This window comes from Lichenostomus cassidix, chromosome 1 (genome assembly GCF_008360975.1).
Source record: "Lichenostomus cassidix isolate B80296 chromosome 1, HeHo_3.0, whole genome shotgun sequence".
Lineage (NCBI taxonomy): Eukaryota > Metazoa > Chordata > Aves > Passeriformes > Meliphagidae > Lichenostomus > Lichenostomus cassidix.
In genome coordinates this window covers 110,673,124-110,690,492 of record NC_139479.1, presented here as the reverse complement: position 1 = coordinate 110,690,492, position 17,369 = coordinate 110,673,124, and the positions used below count along the sequence as shown (strand labels likewise).

Here is a 17,369-nt window from a genome sequence, read left to right as displayed (position 1 = left end):
TCAAGCATGAAGGTGAAATGAATTTGAATGTGCACATCCGAGGCAGATGGTTAGCCCCAGTCTTGCAGTGGTATTTGAGAGAGATTTTCTTCATGTTATTTCAGCAGCACAGAAGGAAATGAAAGTGTTTCTTACTGTAAATACTTTTTTCTCTCTCCCTTCCTCTGCGCTGCTGTGAGTGTCTGAAGACTCACTTCACTGCTTTTCTCAGAGAAGTCTATTTCTGTCTCATCTTAGATCAATTTAGGCCTGTCCTATGCACATATGATAAAGACAGCATACTGCTGTGATAGCCTTGGACAAACTTGTAAGTTTGGTATACTGGGAGCAGGAGATGGGATGTAGTTGTCATTGATAAGAAGTCAGAGGGGCCAACCCATTGGCTGAAATGTGGAGTTTTTCAAGCATAGCCAGATGGTTTGAAAAATAGTGCAGACTGCAATACAGGGGGCTTACCCATTTCTCAGAAATGCATGCATACAAGTGAATCCACCATGTGGAGCTTCCTTAAGGGGCTGTGTCTATGTCTGTGTCCAGAGAAACAAAAGTATAGGGTTCCCAGCTGCATCCTGGACCCAACTGTTGTAGTTATTCCCCAGCGCATGTGCTAAGCATCTGAAAGAATCCAGATGTTGGCTCTAATGTTATACCAGTTTACTTCCTCCAGTGGGCAAGACAGTTTCTGCTGTGTTTTTGTAACCCACCTCGGCACCAGTGCAACACCCAGTGTGCTTTAAGCCATCTCAAAAAGTGCAAACAAGATATCTGGCCCTATGTGGCCCTAGAGATAACTGGTTCACAGTGTTTCTTCAGGGCTGGCTTTTCAGTCTCATCTCTGAGATCTGCCAAACAGAGCTGGGGTGGCTTTTGGGGTACATTCAGTTTAGTTTTGCAATGCAACTTGACTTCCCATAAGGTTTACTCTTTGCCTGGGGTGGCTGTATGAAGCCTTTCCTTCATGGCAGATACCACTCAGTCACTAAAAGAGCCTGGCAAAGTTCACATTGGCAACACAGCCTTTGGGAACAGAGGGAGAGCCTTGTCCCACGCCTCCTTCGTGCTGGTGAGATGTCAAGGAGTGAACAGTTTTAGTATTTCAGAAAATCAGCTGGGTTGCATGTGCAGTGCTTTATCTGACTGGACTGATTTCTCCTCCCTGGGTGGGGATGCTGCACTTTGATAGAAAAGGATGAAAGAAATAGGTGTTTGCCTTTGCCTGCTCTTGGTGTTAGCATCTTCCTAAATGGGGTGAGCTGACCAGGAGATATTTTTGTCTCCCCTTGCCTCTCAGCCCTATTCTCACACTTGGAGCTGCCTTTGAGCTGCAGGACTTTGCAGAGCACATTGTGGCTTGCATTGGCTCAGCCTGAGTTCAGTCACCCAAAACCTTGCAGGTCTATTTTGAAACATCATTCAATCTGTCCACCATGGAGTTTCTTTTCTTTTTTTTTCCACTCTTGCTTCTGACATCATTTCCCGAACACTATATTCACTGAGCTCTGTAGCCAGATCGTCTCCTCAGCATATGATGCAAGGAGCTCTTTAAAATGGATTTCGTCTCTCCTTTTACTCTGCTCTGCTTGCTGATGATAATAACTGTTACTCAAGGTAAGTAGGATTTTTCTTTATGGGGTTGGCGCAGATTTGCCTAGATGAGCAGACACCTTAATTTTGCTCCAAGATCTTTTAAGGACGCTACCAGGTTTGGGGCGACATCAAACAGCGTAGCTGCTAATGCATGAAAGGGGAAGTCAGACCAAAGTAAGACAGATTATTTTTCTAGTAAACGAATGATAACTAACAACATTGTACTTTCTGAGTGTCCTGCGTTAGTAGCAGCATTTCAGCGGGGAATGTGAGGTGCTTGTACGCAGAGTGCTGGCTGAAGAGCAACATGGTCCAGCTCCCAAACCTTGGTGTGACCTTGGGTTAGTCCCCAAGCTGCTGTCACCCTGCCATTTACCCATCTCTGATTTACACACAGCAACTCATTAATGTGCAAGGGTACTGTGAGACCTGTTCAAGTTAAAACTGCGACCTCACTCTTTGGTTAAAAGCAGTTGTGCACCTGCAGCTGTTTTTTCTGCTACCTTCTGTATAAGATTCATGGCATTGATTCCCCAAGGATCTTTCTTTGCACAGTCTCTCATCTCTGATGGGGGGTGGTAGGTGGTCATGTTAAATTTGTGGAGAGAAAAGACCAGCTGTTCATCCTTCTGTTTCCCTGTGCACATGGTGTGCACACCGTTCCCGTGTTATTGAGGTGGGGGGAAGTAAGACCTTATGGAAGGCATCCCACTCCTCTGATTTTCAATCACTGGTGATCCAACCTGTCACTAGGGTTGGGTCTGTCCCTGTTATGTCTCACCTGGTCATTTGCTTTCCTGGGAGGCAGCCCAGAGAGGATGGATGGACATGACAAGCTTGCTCTCCTTTCAGGCTCTGCCATCCGGACTGGTGTGCTCAGCGGCGGCTCAGCAGTCTTTTCTTTGGGAATCCAAAGCCTGGAGAGCTTCTCCAGCATGAGCAAGGAGGATAAGAAATGCTTTACAACTGTCATAAATGATACTTTGTTGGCCAAGTGTGGCACTTCTGCCAGTAGATGCCTGAACTTGGAGAATGGCTCCCTAGTGCTGAGGAGTGTGGAGAAAGGCGACGAAGGAAAATATGTGTTTGTTTTTCAGAACACCACCAAATATTTTACACTGCAAGTATTAGGTAAGTGGCCTCCTTAGCAGCAAATAGCTTTTGAACTTGTGAGCCTGGTTGGAAGCCTGATGCCTTGAAATTCTTGTTAAGAATTTGCTTGAGCTTGCAGGAGGTACAGGTGCCTCTGGGAGCCATGCCAGTCTCCCTCCTGTCCCCTGTGGCCTCAGAATTCCTGCTCCCTTTTGTGTGCCCACTCATCCATCTGTGGGGTGCAAAGACAGAAACAAAGTCACTCCTGTACAGGATCCAGCTCATTGCTTGGGTTAATATGGAGGAGGCTTTGGAGGGTTTGTCCTCCTGCTGAATAGTGCTCCAGGCAGAGACCATTGCTCTGGCCCTCATCTCCACTGTTCCTTTTGCCAGGCTTTCACTTACACAGGCTTCTAAGATAAATTGAAGCGTACGAGACTGTAATGAAAATGTCTGAGCAAAGTGGTCTCAGTGAAGACAAATGAAGCCTTACACCTTTTTGGGTGCAAACAGGCGGAACTGCTGTGCAGAGCAGGTCAAAGATGTGACTCCTTGGTATGAAGAACAGGGGCTTAGACTGGAAGTAGTCAAAGACTGCAGAAGTGTCCTGGGTTGAACCTCCATTTCAATGGATTTGCTTTGTGAACTTTTGCCTCCTCCTTATGTTCGGTTGTAACACCTAAGACAGGGAAAAACTTTCACAGCCAACATGTTCCTGGAGGCAGGGAATTTTAATTGAAGATGATGTCCTAGTGTAAGAGAGTGATTGATTTCAGAACTTATTTCCATGGATAGATGTTCTCAATGTTACTCCTGCTGTCATAAAACCATACCAGTTCTCTATCTGGTTTGTATTTGCAGAGTGACAAATATAGGAAATAAGTTTGTTCCTTGTAATGGACTGAAAGAGAGAAATTCAGGGAAATGTAATAAGGGCAATGATTCATTGATTCATTTTAAAATGTGCTAGTTTGGGTATCCCATCTAACCACAGGTGTCTTGTTTGATACCCATGTTGGCCATGATTCCTCTCTAAAATGGAAGAAGAATCCAGTGACAGAAGAAGTGACAGAAAAAGTACAAATTTCTGGTGGAGGAGAGGGCTGAGTCTCCTCTGAAGCCACAGTTGTCTGCTGATTACAGAGGAAGGCTCTGGCTGGCAGATGCTTTTGATTTTTCCACCATTCTTTTGGACCAGGGGCTTTTATTTTTTGGGTTTTTTTCAGTGTCAGTAAGGAAAATGAAGAGATGCCAGGTTTTTGTGGCATTCCCAAAACGGGGGCCAAGAGTCACTAGGCGGGTTGGCGTGGGCACTGTTAAGCACTTCAGGGCAGAGTGCAGACACTGAAGAATCTGCTTACCTGTTTCTCTGCTCCCTTGTGGTAAGCAAAGCTTCTGTCCAGTTCATATTCATGTTGAGGCCTCTCCTCCCCTCTCTCTTTCCTCCCTGTTCCCATTGCCCCACGCTGTGTGTGACCAGAGCCAGCCATTGGAATCCAGTGCTTCCCTGATGGAACTGCAGAGCTGTCCTGCAACGTGACCAGCAACGAGACCATGGTGTTTCGGTGGCTGCTGAATGGCACTCACCTGAAAGCCGAGGGGGCTTGCATTACGGGTGACGGCAAGAAGGTTCACCTGGACAAAACGGAGCCTGGGGAGTTTGTGTGTGAAGTTTTGAAGGGGAGCAGTGTCACGAGGACCAGGCCCATTACGCTGTCTTGCAGCTACGGTGAGTAATGGCATCTCCAGAAAATCTTCTTTTTGCTCTCTTGCAGCAGCAAACCCAGGAGTTGTTGGTGTCCTCAAAATACCAAACTCTTCTGTCCTCTGGCAGTTGCATTCCAGTTACCAAATCCTGCCTTTAGAAAGTGACCCCTTGATTTGCTTCTCTCTTGTGTCTTGGACTGACACAGCCTACAACCACAGATGGGATGAAGGTTGTTGAGGAGATCCCTTTACCCAGCTCTGCAGCAAGGATGGATCTCCATCTGTCTGTTTTCCCACTTTTTGGTGATGGAGATTTGCACCCTCCTGTGCACCGATCCTCTATGCTGCTTTAGAAACACAGGCTGCTTCCTTCTCTGACATGCATCCATGACCCAGATGCTTTCCAGTTTCTGGGCATCCCCATAAAAACACCTTCCCTGGTTCAGCCCTGTTCCTGCTGGACTCAGTTAAAGTGGTTTCCCTTGTCTCTTCTCCCCCTTATCTAGGCCAGAAGCACAAAAGGTTTACTGATCTATACAAATGTCTCTCCGTCAGCCCCATACCATCAGAAGTGCGTAAAGACAACAAATAATTTACTTTTGGAAAGCAGGTTTTTATTCCCGTCCATGTCCTTACTCAGATGTGTAACTCTGCAAGAAGGCTGGGACTTTATCCATTTGCAAACTGAGTACTCTGCTTGAATGAGGCCAGAGTTTAATGAGACAGAAAATCTGGATCCTTGGGTATCATTTAATTTGCACCTCCAGTAATGAAGGTTCTTCTACTCTCTGGCAGCCAAGATAGTTATCAAAGCTACAGGAGTAATTAAACCATAAGGTTTTTGACTAATTTAGCTGTAATTAAATTAATCACCTTAGCTACTAGAGAAACTGTACTCTGTAATAGCACCTAGCATTATAGAAATTGTCTGGGACACTCCAGCTCCATGGTAGATACTGTCTGTTTTTCTGTGGCTGGCATGCAGTTGGTGTGAAAGCAAACTTCCTAACCTAAACCCTGTGTCCAGCGTGGTGGCATTCAGCAGAAATTCTGTTGGCTGTCTGTGCCTGGTCCTGTTGGCACTGCTGGTCAATCTGTGCAAATTTGGCATTTGTGGTTTTGGAACAGTGATCTGAATTTTGTCCAGTTAAATTGGAGAGAGGCTGTTCAGTGTAGTCAGACCCAAGTTGGCTGAGGCACTGGGGAACGAGGATGTGAACATCCATGAGCTGTTCAGTCAAGCCCTGTGATAGATCACACAAGTGCTGACAGATTCCATGGTTGATCCTGGGTGGCTGCCCAGTCCCCTGGATGCGATATCTGTTCCACGTTTCCTCTTGGAAAGCTCATGAGGGAATTTAGTGATATCTCTGTTGGGATGGACACACACATGGACGCGTATTTGGAAGGGTGTGAGAGAGAAAGCGGCAGTGATTTCACTTTTTAGTCGCCAAATGCAACCACATTTGTAAAAAGTGAATTAAAGCAATTCTGAATACCAGTAAAATGAATTGAAAAGGGAAATGGGTTCATTTAAATTAATTGAAGACTAAGTTATTATTTTTGTGGGTTATTATTTGCTCCAAGCAAAGGGCTGAATTTAGATTTTCCACTCTAGGTATAAGATCTGTGTAAAAACATCAATTTGGGCAACCTGTTTGCTGATGAAATTAATTTTGAATAATTGTTACCAAAAACAATTTGGCAGAAATGCTGTAAACTTTCCATGCACCAAAGGGCTCTGAACATGCAGGGTCTGACGTGGAGGATTCAGAAGTTAAGAAGTCCACATTTACAAAAGGCTTTTATTGATTAATTACTTGTTTATTGCTTATTTTTTAACACAATATCTTATCTCAAGAAGACCATTTTAAAAAGCAGCAAATTTTTAGGAAAAAACAGTCAGGAAAAGAAACTTCCAACTTATATTTATACCTTTGGCAATATTCTCCAAGCTTTCATCAACCAAAATATTTAGGGAAATTATTTCTGAGTTGCTGAAAGTTTGTAATTTTGAATACGGACTTTTTTTAACTTGGTAACTGTTCTTAAAAAGACTGAAACACTCTGAAAATACCATGAGCACCCCTGTTCAGTTGTTTTTACTGTCCTAGTGAGTAGGTGGAGCATGATGGTGTGTAGTGAATCCTCGAACATTTAAAATCCATCCCAGCCTCTGGAGATATGGAGCAATAAGTGCTTTCAAAGGCTTGAAAATAAGCTCCAGATGAGCCTGTTGGTTGATGCAGTGCTGTGCAGGCATGTGTGCTGCTAAAAAGGAGTTAAATGATTCGGAAAGGAATGGCATAGGCTTACCTAAGGAATTTCAAGGAATCTATATTATAGTTAAATATAGTAAGTGGTATGGGGTATGGGGTTTTTTGCACATGGGAAGAAGAGTTTTCCTAGTGGCTGCCCCAGGTTTGGAGCAAATTATCTGAGTGAAGGAACAAGCCTGGATGTGTCTCTCTTTTGCAAGTCTGTGATGCCCTCTACCAGCTGCCTGCTCAGCAGCAGCGAGTATGCAGGTCTGCCCCGTCTGAGCAACCCTGAGCAAGGGCTGCTGAGCTGGGCAATAATTACCACTGACTTGTGCTGCCCTTCTGCTCAGCCATCTGCAGCCCTCACTCCTGCTGCGTGTTCTGTGTGCTCCCAGCTGGGCAGGGGAATGGAGAGGAATCCCTCCTGAGCAGCAGCAGAGTCAGGGAAGGATTTTTCTCCTACAGCTCTGGCTCGAGTGGGCACAGTCTTTGGTGCCTGAGGAAGTGCAGGCTCTGACCAGACTTGCTCTGAGGTTGGCACAGGCATTACATGACTGTCTTAAGCAGGTTCTCTGATACCAGCTCTGAGGGTAGACTCTGCAGCTTTTACTTCATCAGGAAATGCTTCCTTAGGTCTCCCTCCTCAGCTGCCTCTTTCCATACAACTTGTTGAAATGTAGAATCTTTCAAACCGCCACCTTCCCTGTTGAATTTGATTAAAAGTTACAAATTACCTTCGATTTCAGTGATCAGAGCAGGCAGAAACGAATGCACTCAGCTTAGGCACACAGGCCTCTTGTCTTGATGAAAAATTCCATGCCATAATTAAATGATGTGACATAAATCACAAAGTGCCACCGTTCACCATGTCACCTGCCCTGATCCAATCCAAAGCAACAGTGATATCCACAAGCTCTAATCTGGCTGAGGGGTTTCTCCAACTGGGAGAAAGAAGCTTGTCCACCGTGGTTCCTAACAATGCTGTGTCCTCATTGCAGACCTGCTGCAGTACCCGGGGTTCATTTACATCCTGGCAGGGTGTGCAGCGGGTATGTTTATCCTGGTGGTGGCTTTGCCTGCAGCCATATGTTGCTGCATGAAGAGGAGACACAGGTTCATCCCAGTGCCTTCAGGTGAGTCGAGAATGCTGTGACTGCCCTGGGATGATGCTTGGAGGGGACTGGGTTTGTGCAGGCTGGGGTTGACATGGCCGTAGAGTAACCTGCTCTCAGCTGGGTGGCTGCTTGTCCTCCCTTGACCTGGTGGAGCAGAAATCTGCTTGCTGATAGGCAGCTCTTATGGCCAGCAGGGTCTTAAATTAAACCTCACTTTTCCTTTATTCACCTCACACTTATACCTCACCGTGTGCTTCTGGCCAGAAAAAATCCCACAGCAAAACTTTTTCTCTGGGCGATAAAATTGATCCTCATTCAGGTGTGATCCCGAAATGACCCAAAGATTTCTGATGGCAGTCCTCTGTCAGCACCAGTCCCTGAGTGCAATCTGCCTGTGCCACCTCAAGCTGTGATCCTGCCAGCATGGCCAGGCTGGTCTCTGGCAGGTTGGCAGTGACCCTCTGTTCACAGCATCTGTCTGCTCTGGGAACAGAGCCAGCGCGGCATGAGGAGGGGCAGAAACACGTGTTGGGGGTCTGGCCTTGCAGCAGACCTGCCGAGGCTGGGGGGTGGGAGGTCTCTTCTTTCAAGTCCCTGGTTTTGCTTTCACAGAGGAGGAGAAGGATGACGGATTAACAATGTCAGTGGTGTCCAGTGAAGGCATGAAGAGTCCCCCCAATGGAGACCGTGTGGAGGCTCAAGCTGCCCAAACCGACCGTCCTCCAAAGCCTGGTGAGGCCAGTGACCTGTTTGAAGCTGGACTGATTCCTTGTTTAGGAGGGACACAGTGTTTGTGTGTTGCTGGTGGGGGTGGAGGTGGCAGTAGAGAGAGGCCTGGGGAAGCCAACCCACAAACATCCCACAGAGGGTACTGCCAGCAGGCTGCAGACTGTCTGTTGCAGTATGTCCTGTGCTAAAACACATACCTCAAAAACAGCAACTCCCTCAAAACTCAGCAGTTTTCCTGCAATTTTCTCACCCCTCTCCCCTTCTCATCAGTAACATTTTATAAAAATCAGCATTGTTTTTATAAGCAGTCATCTTCAGGACAGCATGAACCAATATGCTGAGCTGTAAACACAGCTAAATCCCATCAGAGCCAGAGGCTTGTGTATTTCCTTAAATTGAGACTACAGTGGGAATATGATCACATTTTAAATTCTTCAAAGAAATTGAGCATAAACCCCCACAGCTTTAGCACAATATGGTCAAGAGAATGCGGTGATAAAAACCCTTCAGAAATCTCCTGTTCTGTAAGTGCTTGATATTAATACTCCACTTTTTGCTTTATTTTTCCCTCAGTTTTGTTTCCCAGACATAAATGCTGGCAACACCTTGCCTAGTAATGCACCATCATCAGCTGAAGTAGGTTTAGCAGAGACATCATGAACTGGAGCAGCATTACATAGGTCATAGCCTGGTCTCAGCACTGCTGTCTCCATTTCTGATGTCCTTCACTGTACCCTGCACAGCCTCCTATAGCTCAGCTTTATGTCTAACCTTGGATGCTCTTTGCTCTGCTTTCAAAATATGAAATGCTACTTGTGAACATAGAGCAAGAAAGAGGAAAAAAAAAAGTCTTTCAGGTCATTGTTTAATATTAATATACTTCAAGTGTAGAGCTTTTAATAAAAAATTCACACATTAGAAGTTTGACTAAAAATGTAGCCTATATTTAAATTTTTTACAGTTAAGTAAAAAACAGAGGTGCGTGTGGAAAGTAGGTGAGAACATACTAAATGTGTGCTGTCAGCTTTAATTATTCAGATGTAAGTGGATAGATTTGGCTTTAGTATTTTGGTACTAAAGAGTTGGTGCTAACAGTGCTAAAGTACTTTGGTACTAAGAGGCCAGGCAGCTTCAGTACCAAAAGGCCTAAAGGCATGATGGATAGCTCAGTAAATGAGTAGTTACAAAGAAAATTGAAGTTTGACTTGCAGAGGGGTCTGAGTGGATTAGGCAGCCTGCAGCATTAGGAACCAGAGGGAGAATTTCCACAAGGGTGAGCCATAGTGTGAGCACTTACACATAATTTCTTCCTTTTCCAGATGCTGCCCAGGGTGCTCCAGGTGTTGAGCCCCAGCCACTGGCAGAAGAAAACTTACCAGTGCAGGTGGAAGCTGAGGAAATTCCGGATCCTGAGGTCATAGTTGATATGGAAAGCCAGGGAGGAGATGCCTCAGACTGTTTCCCAGATCCAACTGATGACTGATCTGACATGCTTGCTGTTCCACCCTGAGGCCTGTGACACTTGTCCTTTGCATCCCATAGTCTCATTGTGTGTAAGAATTGGTCTGGAAAATTTTAGCAGGGAAAAGACGTGAGGTGTCAGACCTTCTAACCTCATTTAAAAAGAAAAAGGAAAACATAAAGAAAAGCACACACGTGGCTTCAAGGCCTCACTGCTGTGGGCTGACAGGTTCACTAACAAAGAAAACTGGGCAGCTCTTTGATGCTTTGCCTGATAACAGAGCTGCAGCTAAACCAAGAAGCCCCAGGGGGACCTCCGGAATGAGGAGGGTGCTTCTCCTGCTCCCTGCCCACCCCATGCCTTGCCATGTCTTTGCCAGCCAGGGGCAGGCACTACACACAGGTTGAGGTGGCCTGCCAGTCCCAGGCAGAAACTGCAGGCCTGCCAGAAATTTCCTGAGAAAGCCTCTTCTTGGGAGATTTCAGGGCATTTTTTCCCAGGCCCTGCCAAAGAAACTCAAAGGAGGTCTCAGCTCGGTATCTGCTGTGCCGGGTGCTTATCTGAGCCTCTCCTCTGAGCTCCAGACCCCTGTGATTTGGCCCTCACCTCTTGCTGCCTGGAGCAGGAGCAGTGCTTGGGGCTGCTGTATGCAGACCTGGGGTGATGGCTTTGCTCACCTCTTGGTGCCCCAAATGACAGAGGCTACAGGTTCCTTTCACCCAACCCAACTGCTTGGGCTGCCCCTAAGCTAAGCCAGCGCTGCCATCGCTCGCTTGCCTGCAGCAGGAGGGGGCCTGGGGCTTGGGGGTGCAATTTTGGCAGAAACGTTGATTTTAATGCTGAGATTTGTTTATCAGTGCAAGCATTAGTGCCTTTAGCGTAATGGTTTAGCTACTGCAAGCTGATGAAGCTGGCCATCTGCCTGTGCACGTAGGCTTGTTCAGGGCTGTGTTATTTGCACAGACAGCAGCAATTTATAGAATCTCTTAGGTAAGTCTTGCTGCTACGCATGTCCTGTTCTGCTCAGGGGAGCTGTGCCTGTGGAGCAGCTGGAGTAGACCTGCAGGGAGGGATGTGGTGAGGAGAGGGTGGGGTTTCTGTGCCAGGCAGCAGGTAGCTGAGTCCCAGGCAAAGGTGCCAGGGGATGCAGGGCTGTCAGGCTGCAGGGAGTGTTGAATGATACGCTGCAAGAGCAAGGTATTTATTTTATAAGAGAATTTTAGTAGTCAGAGTGAGGTGTTAAAATGGTTGTTGGTGTTAAATTAGCCTGCTGGACTAGAAAGACATGGTAGAGTAAAAGCAGAGGTGGTACAGATTGGGACCAAAAGGGATGGGGAGGTGTGTACTGCATTCCTCTCCTCCCTTGTCATTTTGTCCCTGGTTTATATTGTGCTGACATTGTGAATCCCCTGGAAATGGATTTAAGACATGCCTGGTAAATGCCATCCCACGAGGGCTGCAAGCACCCCAGCAGAATCCAAATGAAACTGAAGGCTTCCCTCCCAGGTGAGGGAGCTGGTGGGATGGCTGCACGCTTACCTGGGAGTCCTTCATCTCTTGTGCTTGCCAAGGCTCTGCATCAGTGACACTCAGCCATAGGTGATTGTTCTCGTTATTTCCTTGTCCTGTGACTCTCTTTAGATGATTTTTGGATCTTGTGTGCTGTGTTGGTGGTGATTCAGCCTGTCTCTGCTTTTCAAGGCTGCCATAGGAAGCAGATTTTCCATGGTAAGAGGGAGGTGGTAACTCTTTTCCTTACGGTGCTGTTCTAACTCCTTTTAGTATAAACATTCCTCAAAGGCTGTGAGTTGAATGACAAAGAAGTGACCCAGAGTGCTTGGGGTAGCAGCACAGAAGCAGCAGTGATGCTGGGTGAACTGTGTCACCAGTGTCACCAAAATGGGGTGACATAGTCAGCTTTGCTTCACTTCTGCACTTTCTGGCAGGGGCAGACAGGGGACAGTCGACTCCAGCACATGCTTCAAAGGCTGCTCTGGAGCTCTCTGAGCTGCTCTGGAGGAGATGGCAATGTTTCAGTGCTGAGGGTGAGAGAGCTGGGCCAGCCTTGCCCTGCTGGACTGGTGCATCCCAGCTCCAGCTTGTCCTTGTGCTGCCTTCCTGCTGTCAGCCCTGGGAGGGCTGGGAGTGCCCAGCAGTTGTGAACACCACCACTATTGTAATCCCAGTCCTGGAAGGATTTTTCCCTTTGAGATGGGAGTCAGAGATGCGAGAGGTCTTTGAGAGAGATTGGATCACGGCTGGTTTTCTGTCCTTTACCACTGAAAGTGCCATTCAGCAACAGGGCAAAAGTTTCTGTTACTGTGAGGTCGGGAGAGAAGTGATGCAGCCTGTGCTCTTCCTTTAACCATATGTGTTCATGCCCAGCTATTATTCTTTTTTGGTGGTTATTTTTTTTTTCCCTGTGATGATTTTGTTCCAAATAAAAAGATCTGTTTTCTACCTTGATTTGGAAATGTTTAAGTTTTGCAATTTAATACATGTCTCCTGGTTTTCACTGAAAATACAGGCTTATTTTCAAATTTATACACAGCCAAATACAGGAAAGGTGATAACAAGCTACTGCTGACCAGAGCTGACTTGGGTGGTCAAGGGAACAGAGATCATGTCAGAAAAGCTTCCACATTCCAGTAATAAAACATTGCTCTGTTTTCCAACCTCTGCTGCAGGATGCTGTGCCTGATGTCCAGGGATTGTGTATGTAGCCCTTGGGGTGCTCCCTCAAAGCCCAGCACAGGAGCAGAGGCACCAGGGCCAAAGCCAGCAGTTTGTGGGGAGCTGCAGGACCAGCCCTCCCTGTCACCCTCAGTTCTACAGAAAAAACAGAATAGAAGCTGGTGAGTCTCAGAGCAGATAGACAAAACTGATAATGGACAGTTTACAACAGCAAATGAAACATCTGTTGTATGTACTGGAGAGATGTGTGAGCAGTGGTTGTATGAACTTCTGATAGAAATCTGTGTAGTTGAAAAAAACCCTCTAGATTTTAGGCATGTACATGGTAAGTTCATGTCACCTTTTGTGAATTATTGCAGCTCATTTCAAAACAAGCAAACAAGGTTCATGTGTGACTGAGCTGTAGCAGGAACTGTCATGGATAGATGTCTTTCAAACCATTTCCTTAAAATGAACAAACAAATTCTGATGTTGCTGTAAGAGCCAAACTGTAGGTATTACTCCCACCAGGCGGGCAGGAGTGAGATGCCTCACAGGTTGCCACAGGTAGACACACAGAACTGGTAACAGAAGTGGGCATGAAGGACAGCATCACCCATTTCTTCTGAGGTGCAAGCAGAATTCTGTGATGTGTCATGGCAGAAGCTTGGATTAGTATTTGGATACTGCTTGTGCCTTCTGCCAGGCTGCTCAGTGCTTGGGTGCAATCAAACCCTGCCTACACTTCACCACCCTGAGCAGAGACAATGCTCCCCTCTCGTCCTCTGGTGTGAAGCAGGCTGGGAAGGACCATGATCACCCAGTGGGACCTTTGACAACCACAGCATTCTGCATTGGTTTTGTTCACAGTAAACACTGCATTTCCTTTCTGCAACATTACATGACTCATCTCTCAGGCAAAGGATGTGGCTGGAGACAGCAGGGGAGTCTTTACTGAGAACCTAGAAAGCCCTAAGCCTTTCTAAATATTTGTACTTTTCCAGCAAGCAAATCACAGAATCATACAAAGGTCTGGGTTGGAAGGGGCCTTTAAGTTCATTTAATTCCAACCCACTGCCATGGGCAGTGCACCTTTCACTAGATCAGGCTCCTCAGAGCCCCATCCAACCTGTGCTCAAACATTTCAGGGATGGGGCATCCACAGCTTCCCTGGATAGCCTGTGCCAGGGCCTCACCACCCTCACAGCAAAGAATCTGGGAAGAGCCCAGAGCAATTCTGCCTATGCATGCTGACATGGCATCATTGTCACCTTCATGAGGATATTTCCTGAATGAAGTGGGATTTCAGCCCCAAGCAGCTTCTAGTCCCTGAGGTTCCCCCACTCTCCCATCAACCATGATGTCAGCAGGAGCCTGACTTTATAAAATCTTTCATTATGCTTGCAAGTTCATGTACCTGGCACAGCTGGAGTTGCTCATTGTTCCAAACTCTAAGGAATGTTCCCACCTGCAGAGGTAGAAAATACGGGTGGCCAATGTCAGCTTATTTTTAAATGGATCTATTTTTCTGGTTAGCATATGCCATATCATACTTAGCCAATATCCATGATAAAATACTGGATGGGGTTGTAGTCTAAAGTGTGTGTTTTATAGCTAATATAAATATGGTTATTATTAGAACTTCTATGCAGAATTTTTAAAATTGATGATAGCTACTGCTAGCTTTAGTGTTGTCTAACACCACAGAAACTAGGTGTATTACAGACCAAGAATTACTTGGAGGCAGTTTTCAGCAAATCTTTTGGAATTGCAAATGCAGTACATTTGAGAGAATTATTGTCTACTCCCATACCATATGCAAATGGAATAAAGAAATACAGCTGAATGCCCATCCTCAAGCTGGCATTGCTGTCTCATCTTTGGTTTATACAACTTCCACTTTGAGGGTAAAACATATTTTCCCTAAACTAAGGAGTGAAGCAGTTTTGAAAGCTTTTCTTTTGGATCCTGAAAAGTCATGTAACAAGATATCTTCAAACAAATGAAAAAAAGAAAGAAAGAAAGAAAAAGATGTTGTGATGGTGTTTTTGTCTGCGTGGAGAGAATTGCGGCAGTGATATCAACTGCATGACTTGAAGCTAAAGAGCACTAAGAGTTCGTGTTGCGCTCCCCTGAAAGCTTTCAATCACAGAGCAATAGGCATCAGCTTTCTGATGAGAAGGTTCACCTTGAGCCAGCTGGAGAAGTTGGTGGAGGCTTTCCTGAGAGGACACAGGCATCCTGGAGCAGGAGCACTGCTGGGTGGGACAGCCTCTGCTGCTGCTGTCTCTGCAGAGTCAGAATGAACTGAGACAGGACAGAGAGAGGAAGGGGATGATGACACAGACAGAGTGAATGCTGTGCAGGATCCAAGGGAAGGAAAGAGCATGGGCTTAATGACTGAGGGTACAGAAGTGGTGGTGAGTAATGGCAGACAGAGATGCTTTTTCTTCCCTTAAATAGGTGGGGAGGCTGCAGGGGTCCAGGCAAGGTCTGTCGTCCATCATCCTGTAAACTCTTCAGGCAGTATAAAATGCTGTCCTCCAGAAAGCTGTAGCTGCTGTTGCTTTCTCCTCACGCCTGCTCTCCCTGACATTTGTCATGGATCGTGTTCCCCTGACAGATTCACTCCTCTGCTGGCAGTGGATCACAGCCCCACTGAGCTGCTCAGGTAGTGCTTTGCCTGGGGCTGCAGGGACTCCTTCCTCACTCCTCTCTATCTTTCTGCTGAGCCATTTGCAGGGCATTTGCTGTGTTAGTTTTGATAAACCCAGGAAGGGAAGTAAACACAAACGTGAAAGCAGCAAAGAGGAAACAAACTCTCTTCTTCCCCCCCTCCTCATTCTAGCCAATCCTTTCCAATTTTATCCCAATGGCACTTTCTGGAATGGGTTTTGCTACGAGATGGGAGAAGAGAGATGGGAAGGCAGGACCCCAGCCAGATTTTTAGGTATCCTGAATACAGGTTAGAATGTGCCAGCTTTCTTTCCTTCCTGTGGTCAAGCTGGGACAGGATTTCTCTTGCTGCCATAGGAGGTCATGGTGAAAGCTGTGCAGCTTCAGCTTCTCTTTGTACATATTTCTGCCCAGATATTGAGTTTGGGATGCTTTTTCTTCAAATGATTTAGTGTCTGATAAGGAGTTTTGTTTCCCTGCCTTTTGTTGAGAGTTTAAATCTTTGCTGTTTGGCCAATTCAAAGACCTGTTTATAGCTTTCTCTGGAGAACCAGATGTAGATGAAAAGGCCCTTCTTTGCTGGAGAGAAAATCAGTAGGAGTCAACACTGCCATGAATTTTACCTGATATATCTCAAAAAACCCCAATGGTTAAACAGACACAGCATAAGAGGAAAGGAGATGCCTGTTTTTATACTGAATTACTGATGCTGAATACCTTAAGGGAATATCCAAGGTAACACAAATAGCCATGGCAGCTGCAGTTCTAACCCAGTGCATCTTACCTGTGAGGGCACAAAGCATGCACTGTAACTTTCCATTGAGGCTGCAGTGTAAACTTCCTGCTCTGAAAAGTGCCCGCTGAAGTTCAGCAAATTTTTGCTGAGTTGCTGAAAGCAGTGCATGTAGGGAACATGAGACACATGTAATTGACAAAAATGCTGCTCTGCCATGATGGAAATGTACAGGGGTGGCTGAAAAGAATGGTGACACCATCTGACTGTCAGGAGTGTAACGGGAGTTGGGCTGTAAGCACTTCCCTGGTAGAAATACTGCAAAAAGCCACAGCTTGCCATTGATGCCATGGTGCTTACCTGTGTCACACAGAACACCCCACAACCGCCTTACTGAGATCTTGAAATTCTCAGAAATGCAATGATACAGCATCTTAGCCATTAGTCTTCCTGGCAGCCGTGGGCCATAAATGTTTAGAAAGATGGGTAGCTTTGTGCCTGTGCTTGCCCCTGCTGTGGGAAAAGCTCTTTGCCAACACTGGCATGGTTCCTGCTGCAGGTTTGGGGTGTTGGTGCCAGAGCTGAGCCCATCCTGCCACTTGTTGTCCCTGCACACTGAGGTTGCTCCCTGGCAGGACTAGGTGAGGTGATGTGTTTAAATGTGGCAACAGACAAACGTCAGAGAGGCCAAAACCAAGTTCACAGGGTACAGGAAACTTGTGGGACCAGAGAAGAAGCAGGAGAGACTCAGCTGCTCTGTCAGGATCCACAATGAGCAGGAAAGGGCTTCTCTTTTTACTGGATCTCATAGCCCAGATGTACACAGTGCAAAGAGCATCTGTGTAAGTGGTGTGAAAGACACTAGGACACCTTTTCTTTCTTCAAAGTGCAGCAACAAGACTGTGGATGGGTCATTCAGAGGTTTCTGAGAAATTTACCTCTTCATTTCCTGGTGATAAGGACCAAGGCTCCTCATATGTATGTACAGGGCCACATAGTAGGTTATTTTTTTGCTATCACAAGTCCACTGTCTAATAAATAAACTATGGACACTTTTAAGATCCACAGTGATGCTTCAGAGAGGCTTATGCAAAGTCTTTTAGGAGAACGGACATTTTATGCCCACATACATGCATCCCAAGAGCTGCACTAGTAGGAAAAATGCCAACAATGCCTTGCATTTGGAGTGAAGACTTTCCTTTGTGTGTGGGAACTATATAAAGGCCATTCAGGGCCCCTCCTGGGAATAAATGTGCTTAGTACTGAAATGTATTATCCAGTTGTTTGTGCTCAGTCTCCTGGATCACTTCTCAACCTCCCACCTACCCATTTCC

At 46.1% G+C, this 17,369-nt stretch overlaps 1 protein-coding gene across 3 annotated transcripts in view; it reads left to right on the top strand.

Moving 5' to 3' along the window:
- Positions 1 to 12,419, top strand: part of LOC146445556 (uncharacterized) — a 28,010-nt gene extending 15,591 nt beyond the window's left edge. For 2 of the 3 annotated variants that reach the window (XM_085076281.1, XM_085076271.1), the window contains exons 2-6: positions 2,440 to 2,718; positions 4,160 to 4,408; positions 7,646 to 7,780; positions 8,375 to 8,494; positions 9,811 to 12,419. In XM_085076281.1, the coding sequence (XP_084932407.1) occupies positions 2,523 to 2,718; positions 4,160 to 4,408; positions 7,646 to 7,780; positions 8,375 to 8,494; positions 9,811 to 9,974 (864 nt within the window). In that variant the 5' untranslated portion in view covers positions 2,440 to 2,522 and the 3' untranslated portion in view covers positions 9,975 to 12,419. Of the gene's footprint in view, positions 1 to 1,283; positions 1,609 to 2,439; positions 2,719 to 4,159; positions 4,409 to 7,645; positions 7,781 to 8,374; positions 8,495 to 9,810 lie in introns of those variants that run through there. The other variant, XM_085076263.1, reaches the window with a different exon arrangement.
- The last annotated feature ends 4,950 nt before the right edge of the window (positions 12,420 to 17,369 follow it).